Source organism: Dryas octopetala, chromosome 4, assembly GCF_963921425.1.
Source record: "Dryas octopetala chromosome 4, drDryOcto1.1, whole genome shotgun sequence".
In the NCBI taxonomy this organism is placed as follows: domain Eukaryota; kingdom Viridiplantae; phylum Streptophyta; class Magnoliopsida; order Rosales; family Rosaceae; genus Dryas; species Dryas octopetala.
Genome location: NC_141369.1, coordinates 25,742,335 through 25,755,424, shown reverse-complemented (window position 1 = coordinate 25,755,424; position 13,090 = coordinate 25,742,335). Strand labels below are relative to the sequence as shown.

General features: G+C 36.6%; 3 protein-coding genes across 5 annotated transcripts; 2 read left to right on the top strand and 1 right to left on the bottom strand.

Moving 5' to 3' along the window:
* Positions 1-104: 104 nt before the first annotated feature.
* On the top strand, positions 105-2,992 carry MDA1 (Mitochondrial transcription termination factor family protein). 2 transcript variants are annotated; one of them, XM_086241260.1, is made up of 5 exons: positions 105-294; positions 380-442; positions 966-1,015; positions 1,144-1,359; positions 1,449-2,992. In XM_086241260.1, the coding sequence occupies exons 1-5, from the start codon at positions 224-226 to the stop codon at positions 2,561-2,563; spliced, it is 1,515 nt and encodes a 504-aa protein (XP_086097386.1). In that variant the 5' UTR covers positions 105-223; the 3' UTR covers positions 2,564-2,992. The 2 variants fall into 2 exon arrangements, with proteins under 2 accessions (XP_086097386.1, XP_086097387.1); XM_086241261.1 differs by lacking the exon at positions 380-442.
* A 946-nt stretch (positions 2,993-3,938) lies between these two features.
* On the top strand, positions 3,939-9,579 carry SYN2 (Rad21/Rec8-like family protein). 2 transcript variants are annotated; one of them, XM_086239161.1, is made up of 13 exons: positions 3,939-4,219; positions 5,151-5,415; positions 5,504-5,541; positions 5,626-5,669; positions 5,942-6,006; positions 6,143-6,873; positions 7,110-7,221; positions 7,450-7,586; positions 7,657-8,087; positions 8,404-8,440; positions 8,564-8,585; positions 8,679-8,808; positions 9,239-9,578. In XM_086239161.1, the coding sequence occupies exons 1-13, from the start codon at positions 4,096-4,098 to the stop codon at positions 9,386-9,388; spliced, it is 2,286 nt and encodes a 761-aa protein (XP_086095287.1). In that variant the 5' UTR covers positions 3,939-4,095; the 3' UTR covers positions 9,389-9,578. The 2 variants fall into 2 exon arrangements, with proteins under 2 accessions (XP_086095287.1, XP_086095288.1); XM_086239162.1 differs by lacking the exon at positions 3,939-4,219 and adding an exon at positions 4,445-4,820 and having other exon boundaries at positions 9,239-9,579.
* Positions 9,580-9,710: 131 nt separating this feature from the next.
* On the bottom strand, positions 9,711-12,366 carry LOC147288890 (beta-glucosidase 12-like). The gene is made up of 11 exons (XM_086239163.1): positions 12,260-12,366; positions 11,838-11,913; positions 11,658-11,735; positions 11,474-11,561; positions 11,149-11,368; positions 10,899-11,014; positions 10,568-10,788; positions 10,452-10,486; positions 10,217-10,319; positions 10,023-10,131; positions 9,711-9,947 (listed from the first exon to the last, which is right to left on the bottom strand). The coding sequence occupies exons 2-11, from the start codon at positions 11,887-11,889 to the stop codon at positions 9,770-9,772; spliced, it is 1,200 nt and encodes a 399-aa protein (XP_086095289.1). The 5' UTR covers positions 11,890-11,913; positions 12,260-12,366; the 3' UTR covers positions 9,711-9,769.
* Positions 12,367-13,090: the final 724 nt, after the last annotated feature.

Here is a 13,090-nt window from a genome sequence, read left to right as displayed (position 1 = left end):
TAGTAATCTGATTTTAGAAACGACGACGCATTACTAATCTGATTGCAACAAAGCGGTCACACTGATACTTTGGCGACAGCAACGGACGCGCTCACTCACTCACACACTCACACAGCATATCCAAACACCAAGACTACAAAACCCACACGACCCTTTCCCTTCTCCTTTTCAGCTCAATCCTCAAATACCAGTAATTTTGGTTGTTGTTAAATTTAAGCTGAAAATGGAAGCTTTCTGTGGCATACGCTCGGCCGAATTCGCATCTCCACTAAAAGTAAATTTCAGCACCACCAGGTACTCTCCCTCAACTGGGTTTATGGTTTGGCTCTTAATTGGCAAAGAATATTGTGGTAATTTCGTAACTGATTGGCATATGTAGATGGTGTAATGTCAATGATTCAAGCTTCATGTTGACGTATCTCTACCCTCTAAAATTTGTGAGGTTAATGCTTAAACATTTGTTTGTATATTAATACAATGCCTTGTAAGTTAACTAACGTGCACTTGGAAATTGGGATGTTGGAAAAAATTGAAGTAATTATTTGCATATTAAGTCATATTTTGAAGTGGATTATAGAATGGAGATTGTGAACTACTCCTAATAGTATAGTTCAAAGGAGGACTAGGAAAAATGAAAGATCTATTGGTCATAAAACAAAGGTGGCTTGGTGCACCAACTTGTATAGGAAAGGAGACTATGGAGCAAAATCATTACATTTTTGTGATTGCGAGATTTTGGGACGGAAAACTTGAGGCATTCAATGTGATTAAGTAGATTTTTATAGGCTGGAATTATGGTGTTATTTATTATCTACTTCATGCCATACGGCCCATACTGCAAGCATTGAGAGACTCAGCATTCCACATGTGCACTCTCTCTATCTGCCCACAATTTTTCTTTTTGTTTATTTTCTCTTTTTTATACTTGTCACAGCGAAAATTGATGCCATTTTATTTTTCTCCAGGACGAGACTTACTTTCCCTCAGAAAATCTTTTTCTGTCAAGCAAGGTTTGGTAAGCAATTAGTTACACATTCCTCTAATATAGCTATTGTAGGGCAATGCCAACAATCATATAAATTTTGCACACAATCTATCTTTGTCTCTTGAAAATTTAACCAGTATGTTTCAACATTTGTACAGCTGACTCTGGGATAGAAGGGTCATTTAGCTTAAAACTGGTATCTCCGGCTCTTTTAGCAGCTGAAAAAGAAGAAGCCAGAGCTGTCCTAACCTTGTTCTTGAAGAAACAAGGTCTTAGCAATACTGTTGCTGCGAGAACCATAAACAAGTCAGACCTTTTCGTTGACAACCTGATCTCTAAGCTTCATACTGTCCATAAAGCCCGGTATCTTGTAGGTTCGAATTCAACATGTTACTGCTTCTCTCTGCATCCAGCTTAAATTATCATTGTAAATTTTAAATTGTTGAATCAACTTCTCTTGCAGGACGAGAGCTAACAACTCTTGAGATTAGGGAAGCTCTAATCCCTTACCTTGAATCCCTTCTTGAGGAGCATGGAATGTTTCTGGTAGATGTGGTGGAAAGTTTTCCAGATGCACCTGTAAAAGAAAAGCCAGTTGAACCAGTTGCACCAGTTACAAAATCTCAGTCATCTACTGACTTGAAGAAGCTAAAAGCCATATCTCGAGTAAGTGAGATAGGCCCAGCTGGGAAGCTCCCACCTCACATTCTCTACCTTTTAGAGCTTGGCATGGATCTTGATCAAATCAAGGGAATTGCACGCAGATTTCCATCTTTTGCCTACTACAGTTTGGAGGGCAAAATAAAGCCAGTTGTTGAGTTTCTCCTTGAACTTGGGGTGCCAAAATCTGATATTCCTACAATCCTCAATAAGAGGCCTCAGTTGTGTGGAATCAGTCTATCTGAAAATCTTATACCCACCATGACTTTCTTGGAAGACCTGGGTGTGGACAAGAAACAGTGGGCCAAAGTGATATACCGCTTTCCAGCCCTGCTCACTTACAGTAGGCAGAAGGTGAAGACAACTATAGAGTTCCTCTATGAAATGGGCCTTTCAGCAGAGATCATAGGTAAGGTTTTGACACGCTGCCCAAACATTATAAGTTACAGTGTAGAGGACAAGTTACGGCCCACAGCTGAGTACTTTCTCTCATTGGGGGTGGATGTTGCTGTTCTACTCCATCGATCTCCCACGGTTTTTGGCCTTAGTATTGAAGCCAACTTGAAGCCTGTGTCAGAATTTTTCTTTGAGAGGGGATACACTAAGGAGGAAGTTAGGACCATGCTTTCAAGATATGGGGCTTTATATACTTTCAGCTTGGCAGAGAACTTGATACCAAAATGGGAGTTCTTTTTGACCATGGATTATTCAAAATCAGAGCTGGTTAAATTCCCTCAGTATTTTGGTTATAGTTTAGAAGAAAGGATTAAACCAAGGTATGCACTTATGAAGGAATGTGGAGTCATGCTACTGCTGAACCAGTTATTATCATTGTCAGGTAGTAACTTTGACAAGGCTCTTGAAAAGAAAATTAAGAAAATGGCTGCTGGCAAAGATCCAAGTTATAGCAAGCAATGATCCTAAATCGGACGTTGAATAATGAAATGAAAACTTCTGTTCAAATACTGTAACAATACAGAATGCACAATTGCAGTACCGTTGCCACGCTGAAACTAAGAATGGAAGCTTTTTCTGGGCAATGGAGTTGATGTATTGTTTCGGAAGTTGGCTAATGTATATGATTTTTCTCGGCTGCGTCTGCTGACAGGAAGCATTTGATTGTTGTCATCTTTTTAAAAAAAATTTGGGCGACTTCTTAAATGCCCCGTTTCTGTCAGGTTTCCTGTGCTGTGCTGCTGTTGATATTATCACTTGGAAAGCTGGCGGAAACTTGATGGATTACATTTCGTTGTACATTGTAATTGAAATGAGTCACTGTATTTACCTAGCAAGTAGCATACTTTGTATTTTCTTGTCTGGTCTAATGGAATTAATTTGCTTAGGATTTCCATTGGAAATTACATTTACACTATCGGTTGGTACAAAATTTTACGGTACTGTTTAACCAATCATTCATTGCCGAGAATCGAAAGATCCCATAAAACTATTGATTTAGGAAGTCAGATATTCATTGCATATGTTTTATCCTTTTAGGACTGTTCTGGTCATTCTGGTTAAAAGTTAAGGTGGATTGACACGTAGTTTGGTTGGTTTACAACTTTACACGCGTCAGAATAATTTACAGTGGATAAAGATGAATATGCAGTGCAACAAAACTAGCGCCTGAGCTGGAGTTTTACTGCCATTTCATTCACAATCTTTATCTTCTTGGTTTTGGTATACATTTTGCTTTCTCCCAATCTCCCCTATTTGGTAGAAAGCTTTTACTACAAATTCAGATACTTTCCTTTTATTTAAATAAGAAAAAATCGAAAAATTTAGTAAATTGTGAAAATTTAATTTAATTTTTTTTAAATAAATAGTATTACCAATAAGATTTTAGGGCTTGCACCATAGGCCCATACAATACTTGAATTACATAAATGGCAATAGCACAATCCGGGCAACCCACCAAATATAGGAGGTTGACTGTGACCTACCAAAAGGCAAAAAAAACCAAAAAGAAATGTAATAAGTGCCATCCAATTTTTTTATTAAAATAAATTTGTTTGTATTTACCAAAAAATATAAATTTTATTTGTCGAACATTTTCCCCCCATTGTTTTTTTAATTGGACTTACCTCATTGGCCAAAAAAAAAAAAAACAGAGGATTTACCTCGTTACTATTTATCTATTTATCTTTATTTTTAAAATAATTATGAAGGATATATTTACCCACACTCTTCCAGTTTTTTACCCCAACACATGGACCTCTGAGCTATAATTTATTCGTTTGTTTGTTTCGGTCCAATCCAAGTCTCAGAGACTTACAGAGTTACAGGACACGCTACACCACAGTCGACCGTTTCTTCTTGAACACCTCTTGTGGCCACTGGACTCTGGAGGCTTAACCGCATAATCTTGCCAGCCATTGTTGTGTCTTTCTTTTCCTCGTATCTCCGAGAAACAAAATCACAGAGAGTTAAAGCTGGAAAGCCAAAGCAGAAGCATGTTCTACTCACAGTGCCTCCTGTCAAGAAAAGGACCTTTAGGCGCCATATGGGTTGCCGCGTATTGTTTCAAAAAGCTCAAGAAGGCACAGGTCAAAGAGACCGACATCTCCTCCTCTGTGGGTTCGTGTCACTTTCTCTCCACCTCAAAGATTTCTACATTCTTATATTCTTTGCATTTTGCTCGACTTTTTTTTCGAAAAAAATGAGGGAAAATCACAACAAAATCATGAATTTTTAACATGGGTTTGTTTTTGAAGCAGATTTGAACACCTACTGTTTGTTAATTTTTCTCTGGTTCTTTCCCCAAGCACCAAACAGATAGTTACTCTGTGTGTGTGTCTTTTTTTTTGCTTGTCTGTTTCGTTTTATTTTAAAATAATAATGTGGGACTCTTGTCAATTGTCACTTGCTTTAGTGCTTAGAGAAATTTGTCTTTTTTCTGGGTGTTGTAATGCTTATGAGTCCTAGGATAGAAAATTTTCTGGAAAGGGTGTTTTCTCTTCACGGGTATTCCGCATTTGGTGGCTTACTTATGTTTATATTTGCTTTGAGGCACCTTCATTCTGGTTTCTGGGTTTGCTATTAGCTACTGTTAGCAACCATCTCTCTGTGTTCCACTTCCTTGTGCACTGCTTAGTCGCTGTCGAATTTAGGTATGCTATTATGGGAGGTAGACTGGTAAAGATTACTCGGAATCACTGGTTGTTTGCAGAATCTCGAGGTGTGTTTAGTTGTATTCTTAAAAATAGATTTCTTTGGGACTTTGAAGAAGACTGACAGAAAATTTTGGGAAATGTTGTTTTCTTGGTGGTTACCAGGAAAATTTCTGACTTTATTTTAAAATTTTGAGGATAGGATAGTGTGATACTTTTTGGATGCTGTCCTTGATGCTATTACTATCATATTTAAAAGTGACATCAATTAGGGTTGGCAAATGAGATGATCGAGGGCATTTACTTCAACTCTATTAGGTTAAACATTGAGATACCTCTTAATTTTATTTGACATTGAGCTAACCTTAGATATCCTAAAACCCTATTCTGTTACGCAGATAAAATTTTGCAGGATGAATGGGATGTTGTCGCATATAGGGTACTAGCCTACCTGCTTCTTGGTGTTGTCCGAATATACTCGAAAAAAGTTGAATATCTGTTTGATGACTGCAATGAAGTGCTAATTAAAATCAACAAATTTGTGGTTAGTACAAAAGAGAATTCAGATGCAAAAACACTGCGTGCACCTTATTACTCTGTTACCCTACCAGATAGGTTTGAACTGGATGCTTTTGATCTGGGGATCCTTGAAGATGTTAGTGGGTAAGCTATGTAGCTTATAAACATTGTATCAGGGATATTCCTGTATCTGGTACTCATATTGAACATGTTTATTTCCCTTACTTCCCAGAGGCAATGTGATGTCCCAGGAAGATATCACACTTAAAGGTATTAAATATTTGTGGTCTTGAATACTTTTTTACTTTTCTTTTATTTGTATAATTTTACTTAATTCAGCATCATATGAAACAGATTGTGCAAAGAGGAGTGGAATAGGACAATTCTCTTTAGAAATGGTACATACTCATTCTTAATGCTTAACTATTTTGTTAGTGTTTTTGAGCCTAATATGCATTCTTTCTTCTTTTCTTAACTTTTCATGATATCTTTCCATATAGGTCACTTTTCTCATTTTCAGGCCCTAAGAGATTTCAGATTTCTTTTTCAAGTCATACAATCTTATAACAAAAAGTTCAAAATGATTGCCAAATTTTCCTATGAGCATCTTTATTTGTTGATTAAGTTCATCAGGAATACGCACCTGAAATGTCAGCATGTGTTTGTGCAGTATGATTATGAGGAATTTGGTGCCTGCAACAATATGTTCTCTGCTGATTACACCCCAGTCCAAGAGTGTGTAAAACCATTTCTGATGCTCTAAGTTTATAAATTTTCGTTATTCTATATACATATATATATATATATATATATATATTTTTTTGCAATATTTTCCTTCAATCTTATTTTTGAAAAGTATTTCTTATTACAGTGTACTTTCATCTCACCTGATGGACTTTAATATGGAGTTAAGAACATTGAGTAGTGGAGCCAATTCAGAAGCAATCATGGAGAAGCTTCGAGAGAATAGGTTCTCTCAAGAAGAATGTGCAGACCTAGAAATATTTTATGGAGTTGAGGAAGAACCTCCAAACCAAGTTAAACCGTTTGGTGAAGACCATGAAACTAATGCAGAGCAGATAAAGGCTCCAGATATAGCTCTATCTCAAGATGGAATTCAAGGAGGAGGAAGCCCGGAAAAGCTTCAAGACGTTAGGTTTTCTCAAGAAGAATGTGTGAACCTTGAGACATTTTATGGGATTGAGAGAGAACCTTCCTACCATGTTATAACATCAGGTAACGATCATCAAATTGATCAAGAGGAGATTATGGAACCAGAGTTGGCGCAACCAGAAAATCAGCCGTGTCAGATTATGATAGAAGACCACCTTAGCAACTTAGAAGATGAGATGGAAAAACTGCAAAATTGTACATTTTCTCAAGAAGAGTACATGGACCTTGATATGTTTTGTGGGGCCAAGCAACCTCAAGAACGTGTTTGTTCATTTGGTGAAGAGAATCATATTGATGGAGAGCCAAAAAAATTACCGGAGATGATTTCCCTAAATAATATAGAATGTAAAATTATTGCAGAAGAAGATCCAGATCCTCTCTCTATTGCATATGATAGAACTCCTGACGCCCAGCTCCCAGATGCTTTAGGTACAAAATTCTCGTTTAACGAATTTAATGTTATGTTTCTCATTACCTCTTAAACATTCAATTCCTATAAATGTTCACTCTAGATAAAGGATTGCCTTAGCTCTAACATTCAGAGTTACACATTATTTCTTCTTTGTCAGACACTAAGTTCTAACTTGTAAATGTAATATATATTTGAAAACAAAACTTTCACTTGTACTTAACAAGTTTGTCCTAATTAATTTCTTCTAATGCAGGTGCTACTACACCAAAGTTGATGGTTATTCCCACACCAGCTACTAAGGAGTCTGCTCGAATTTCTAGGAAAAGAAAATGTGTCATTGATGATATGATAGTGCTGCCTAATGTGTACGTGATGGTTTACTGCCTTTTTACATGTGTTCAGTTGAAGTGTTCTAGTTTTGCATATGTAGAGAAATGTAGGCAAGAAATTATTTCTGTTTTTAACTTTTATAAAATTTGGTTCATCCATCATTAAAATTGAAATCATTATTTGGGACAGTTTGGATTTTAATTATGTTGCAATGGATAATAAGTTGACCAAGGACTGAAAAACCATCAAATGAAATTTCACAGGGTAGTCAGGCAAAGCATACATGATGCAAGTGACTTGGTTTCTAAAAGAAGAAAAGTTCCTCAAACTGCCCTTGCTGCCTGGAAAGCTCATCGAAATGGAAATCTGTCCCGTGATTTCTTGGAGCCATTGATACATGGCAAGTGTTCTATCATTATTTATTTGTGGTATATTAGTTGTGGAACAATTCCTAACCATATTTTCAGCAGGTGTTTCACAAGAGCTTAGATCCCTCTTCTGCAAAAGTAAATTAAGGATTATAGAATCTTCTGAAACAGTTGGACCTCCAGAAAAGTTAGATGTGTTGGAATCTCCAAGTGTCGGTAGATCAGAGCAAATAGCAATTGCACCAGATGGACCTCCAGAAAAGTTAGATGTGTTGGAATCTCCAAGTGTCGGTAGATCAGAGCAAATAGCAATTGCACCAAAAACACCTGTTCTTCGCTCAACATCAGTGAAATTATTTGAGAGTCCAAGGAGCCCAGATGCTCCTGATATGGATATAGTAAGACCTGAGCCATCTGGAAGGATAGAGAAAGAGCTATCTCTGGGCAGGGAGCCAACTGACCTATCTGGAAGTGTAGAAGAAGTACCATCTCTGGACAGGGATCAAGAACATGATTTCAATTTTTTGAATGAGGTAAAGTAATGATTACTTTGGAGTGACCTTATAAAGAAAACATAGTACTACTTATTGATGGACATGTAGATAAGTCTGTGCTAGTATACAGAAAAGGAAACTACAGGCCATCCTGTCAACCTTTCTATTTGTGGTACTCAAAACACATGAATGTACATGAAATGCTCGCTTAATACCAAATTAAAGGTCTGAAACAAGCATGTATGATATTGATGCCACTGTTTGTTATTATGTTGCTTCTCATTCACTCTTGCAATTGAATTAGTTAACATGGTTTGTTGATTTTCATCTTTAATTTTTATTTTTATTTTCTCAGGAGATTAACTTATTCGAAGGAGTTAACCCTGAACTGGGTAAGAATCTCGAATTGATTTCACTAAGCTAACTTTTATTTGAATTGTTGTGTCCCTTATGAGTTGTATATTTTGCTTTATGTGGCACTCATGCCTGAACTTTAAAATTTATTTTTGTTGTAGATGGATGGTCAGGGAGAACCAGGTATGGTTAGCCTCCTGAAATTCTTTTGGCATAAATGTCAGGGTTAATTTTTCTTGTAAGACTTTTTTCAACATGTTAAACTTGTGCATACAGAATGGTTGCAAGGTACTTGCATAGACAATTTCCAAATTGTAAAACTCGAGGAGAGGAGGAAGTGAGCTTGTTGCAGGTTTCCGAAGGAAGAACCAAGAAAGAAAGTGCAAGGCTGTTCTATGAGATACTGGTACGATCTTTATATACTGTTATAACATATAAATGCCTCCAATTATGGGAAGTTGCATGTTCTCCCTCCATTGAGCGTACATTTTATTTGATTAACTCTATGAAGAATAAACCAACATAATGACACTGAATTGTGTACCTTTTTTATAGAGGAAAGACATCCCTTCATCTCTCATTTTTATGTTCATATCATACTTACGTAGCTTCAAAACAAAACTTATAAAGTTTGTTGGAAGGCGTTTAAGCCATTCTGTAATATGCTTGACTGTAGATACCATGCTTATATTCATGGGCGTGCCTTCTAGTTCTTTCAATACTGTTGAACAGAAACTTATCCATGCACCCCAAAATTCTAACGTTTAAACATTCTAGATGCAAAATCTGACAGTGTTGTGTGCAACACATTGTTTTTCTCTTTTTTCTTTTTTCAGGTTTTGAAAACTAAAGGGTATGTGGATGTGAAACAAGATGATGCTTATGGTGACATTCTGATCTGGAAACGCCCCAAATGGGACCAAACGTGGGGAGACGATGTGGTCAATAGAGCCACCTCTGAAACTATGTATTTATGTGCACCATAAGTCTATGGTATTAGCCCCCCTTGTAGAAATTAAGTTTATGTAAAGTTGGCTTTTATTTTGTGTAGCATTTCATTAGAAGAATGTAGCATTTTATTAGGTTTATGTAGCTTTGACTTGACAAGTTCTGGTTGTATGATAGGGATGGAATTTTGATCAAATGGAAAGGTGATGACAAACCGCAGATAGGTCTGAAAATTTTATTAAGTTTTCCGCACAAAAAGAAAAATCTAGAAATAGAAGAATTCTACTAGGCAGTCATCTGATGAACCCATATCATATCTTTTGTCTCTTCATTCCAAATAAATAAATGGAATGGAGTCGAGCATTGTTGTTAGTTGTTTACAGCTCTTTTGGAGTGGTCCAATACTCCAAGTCTCCAATCTATGAAGGAGGCGAACCCAGAAAAGATTGAAGCCAGGCCGCGGACTTCTTTGGAATGCGGTTCAAGTTGTTAAGGTAATCTGTGTAATTAAGACCGAACTGGACTTGGTAGCCCGATCCCATTTCCATGCAGTCCAGCAGAGCCCACATGAGGTACCCCTTCACATTTGCACCCTTCCTGCACTCACAAACACACGTGTTATGTTATTCGTCTTGTACTGCTTATAATAATTAAATTATATTAAATATTTACTTCATGGCCTCTGAAACAGCGTCCAGATGGCTAAGAATGTGTTGAATTCGGGCATCGTCCTGCAATGCGGTTTCTACTGGAACGGCGTCGTCTCGTTTATCTGGATACCCTGTTGCAAGTGCAAGGCATATATAATATGACAACTGGGTCATTTTAATGATAATTAAAGGCATCTAAGCAGTAAGTTAACGAACCATTCTCGGTAATGTAGAATTTGGGATTGTTGTAGTGCTTCATAAAAACCAACGCGTCTCTTAGCCCAGGAGGATACACATATATCTGACTGCTCCCTGGTGTCTACGATATTAAAAATTTAATTAACAAATAAGATCAAATTAGTAAGTAATTAAATTGCATGATTTCTGCGGTACTGCTTGAAAGTTGATGTTCGTTTAACAAATTAATTAAGGATAATTAATATGATCTTACTGATGGGCCTATGGGATTCCCGCTGCTGTCGTTCACTGTGAGAAACAAGCAAGTTTAAGTATTGTTAATGTAGTATTTAGTAGGAATTAAGTTTAACTAATTTAATTATAAATTACCTGTGAGCTCAACATGCTGGTGCTGATCGGGACTAGTATAGACATCATCGTTGGATATTGGCAGAGTAGCTGCGAATCTGGAAGTATAATAGTTTATCTCAATATAATCGTAGGACCCTTTTACCAACACCTTCTCCTCTTCACTGAATTCTGGCAGTCCGTCCCTTACCAAAGCTTTCATAACAAATGGGTAATCACCATATACTAGTGGCTCCATAAACCTAGTTAATTCAATTTAGACCCAAAATAAAATAAAAAACAAATCAAGGAACAGAAGATGGAGGGCAGGGTTGTATTGGTTGGACAGATTTGGTAATTAGTGCTCACTAACCATCCAACCAAGAAGTCAAACGCTCTCTGCGATGCATTTTTGTCCTGTGGGGTGTTTTGGTAGGGCTCAAACCATTGAACTACTAGCGGGATTCCAATCTCTCCTCCTTGTGATGCCTATAGAAGAAATCAATGTTAGAGATTTCAAATTTGTATCTTAAATTTGGATCTTAAATAATGTGCCGACGTATATACCAATAGTATTCTATTTGTTGTAAATAAATGAACTTAATTCAAAGTAAAGGAATGACCTGGTATTTTTGTTTGTAGAGTTTTGCTGCTGAAGCATGGGCTAATAAAATGTGATGTGTGGCCAAGTAAGGATCGGTTGCAGGGTTTGCGTCTGGGTTAGTCATTCCAATTTGGTAGCCGTAGAGCCCATAAATCTGTGGCTCATTCACAGTAGCCCAGTGCTTCACTTTGTCACCAAATTTTTCAAAACATAAATCCGCGTAGGCTTCAAAATCATCCCTAATAAAGATATTATTAGAGTTAATTAAATAAATAATGAAGGGTTTTAATTGGGATACATGAAAACAATTTGATGGATGTGAGTATATTAATTAGGACACCTACACGATCTGCCTGCTCAAGAAACCTTTGTACTTGCTTTGCAGTGCTGTGGGTAAGTCAAAGTGGAACAGTGTCACAAATGGAGTTATCCCTGCACCATGCAAAATTTCATTTTCCATCTTATTAAGCCATGGATTAATGGACCACATATATATAATTAAGCAGCTGTGAATATATTGGTTCATACCATTCTGGATTAGATCATCAATCAAACTGTTGTAGAAATTGATCCCCTCTTGGTTTATTCCACCGCTTATCGTCCCATCTGCAAATTTAATCATTCAATTGTAACAGTCTAATAAAAAAAGGAAACGACAAGATATATAATAAATGATCGATCGGGAGTGATGAGGAGATTAAAACGTACCAGGGAGGATTCTTGACCAAGAAATGGAGAATCTGTAAGTATCCACTCCCATTTTCTTCAGCAGTTGCACGTCCTCCTAATATTTCAATTAATTAATTATTATAACATATATATACATTATCCTTCACTTCTATATATCTCTTATATATGTAATTAAAAATAAAATTTCTTCATGACATTCTCGACCATCATGTATTGTTAGTTCTACTGCAAGTAAACAATTCATATTTTGTGATATAAAAACACGTGTGATCATTAGAGTTAATAAATATAACGTGATTTGATCTAAATATCGAGAAGAAATTTAGATATACAATTTAAACTAATTAACAATGAAAAAAAAAAACTCAAATCTTTATAAACTACTAAATTAAATTATATTTTTTTAATATAAAATCTTTCTCTTAACACATCATACATACTTTATAGCGTTGATAGGAATCTACGGCTATATCTTTGTCTCCAATTCCATCTTGTATGAAATCATCCCATGTGCTTGGCCCTCTCCCTCCTTCATCTCCAGCTCCTTCGGTCTGTATGTGTGTGTATATATATATATGCACCATATATACAATTAAGTTATATACAAATTCTTCAATAATTAAGAAAAATGTAAAATTAAAAAAAAAAAAAAGAAGAACAAATTAAGAAAGAAGAAAGACGACCTGAAGAGCAGATCGAAGTGGCGCAACCAAATTTGAAATCAGGAGGGAAGTCAGTCCTGGTTACCCTACAGTTAGTGTTGGGTGTTGGATGAGTAACATGTCCATGTCCTTCCGAAGTAGTTGATCTTATGGTAAGCCTAGACAGCCCCTTTTTAGTGTTATAATTTCTCTGAGATGGGGGGAGTCCCAGTACTACTTTTGATCCCAGAATTTGGCTTCCACTTCCAGCTGGTGATTTGATTGTAAGAGTCATTTTAAAGGAACCCAAATCAACCACTGACAGTCTCATTGTAAGAGTGATTTGATTTTTGGGTAATATTTGCAGGCAGGATGGGAACTAATGTGGTGTAGACTTACAACCAAGGAGTTAAATTTCGTTTTTTAGGGGTATGAAAATTTTAACACTAGTTTATAAATTTTTCGCCAATATTTCACCGAAATTATCAAATTTTTTGAAATTTCGCCGAAATTTCGCTCCGAGGAACAACCCAGCCATTTTTCTGTCTGTCTTCTCCTTGGCAGTTACAAACTCAGCACCGGCATGATTGGGGAGGGAAGATAGAGAAAATCAGATCGGTGAGGGAGAAA

What these genes read in the sequence shown, in the direction of transcription:
- MDA1 (XM_086241260.1), top strand. Translation starts at nt 224, where the DNA reads ATGGAAGCTTTCTGTGGCATACGCTCGGCCGAATTCGCATCTCCACTA. An exon ending in GTAAATTTCAGCACCACCAG is followed by an intron (nt 295 to 379) that starts GTACTCTCCCTC and finishes TGGCATATGTAG; the next exon opens with ATGGTGTAATGTCAATGATT. An exon ending in TAAAGCCCGGTATCTTGTAG is followed by an intron (nt 1,360 to 1,448) that starts GTTCGAATTCAA and finishes CTTCTCTTGCAG; the next exon opens with GACGAGAGCTAACAACTCTT.
- SYN2 (XM_086239161.1), top strand. Translation starts at nt 4,096, where the DNA reads ATGTTCTACTCACAGTGCCTCCTGTCAAGAAAAGGACCTTTAGGCGCC. An exon ending in ATTTCAATTTTTTGAATGAG is followed by an intron (nt 8,088 to 8,403) that starts GTAAAGTAATGA and finishes TTATTTTCTCAG; the next exon opens with GAGATTAACTTATTCGAAGG. An exon ending in AGGAGTTAACCCTGAACTGG is followed by an intron (nt 8,441 to 8,563) that starts GTAAGAATCTCG and finishes TTTTTGTTGTAG; the next exon opens with ATGGATGGTCAGGGAGAACC.
- LOC147288890 (XM_086239163.1), bottom strand. Translation starts at nt 11,889, where the DNA reads ATGGGAGTGGATACTTACAGATTCTCCATTTCTTGGTCAAGAATCCTC. An exon ending in TTTGACTTCTTGGTTGGATG is followed by an intron (nt 10,789 to 10,898) that starts GTTAGTGAGCAC and finishes TGAATTAACTAG; the next exon opens with GTTTATGGAGCCACTAGTAT. An exon ending in ATTCTACATTACCGAGAATG is followed by an intron (nt 10,132 to 10,216) that starts GTTCGTTAACTT and finishes CACTTGCAACAG; the next exon opens with GGTATCCAGATAAACGAGAC.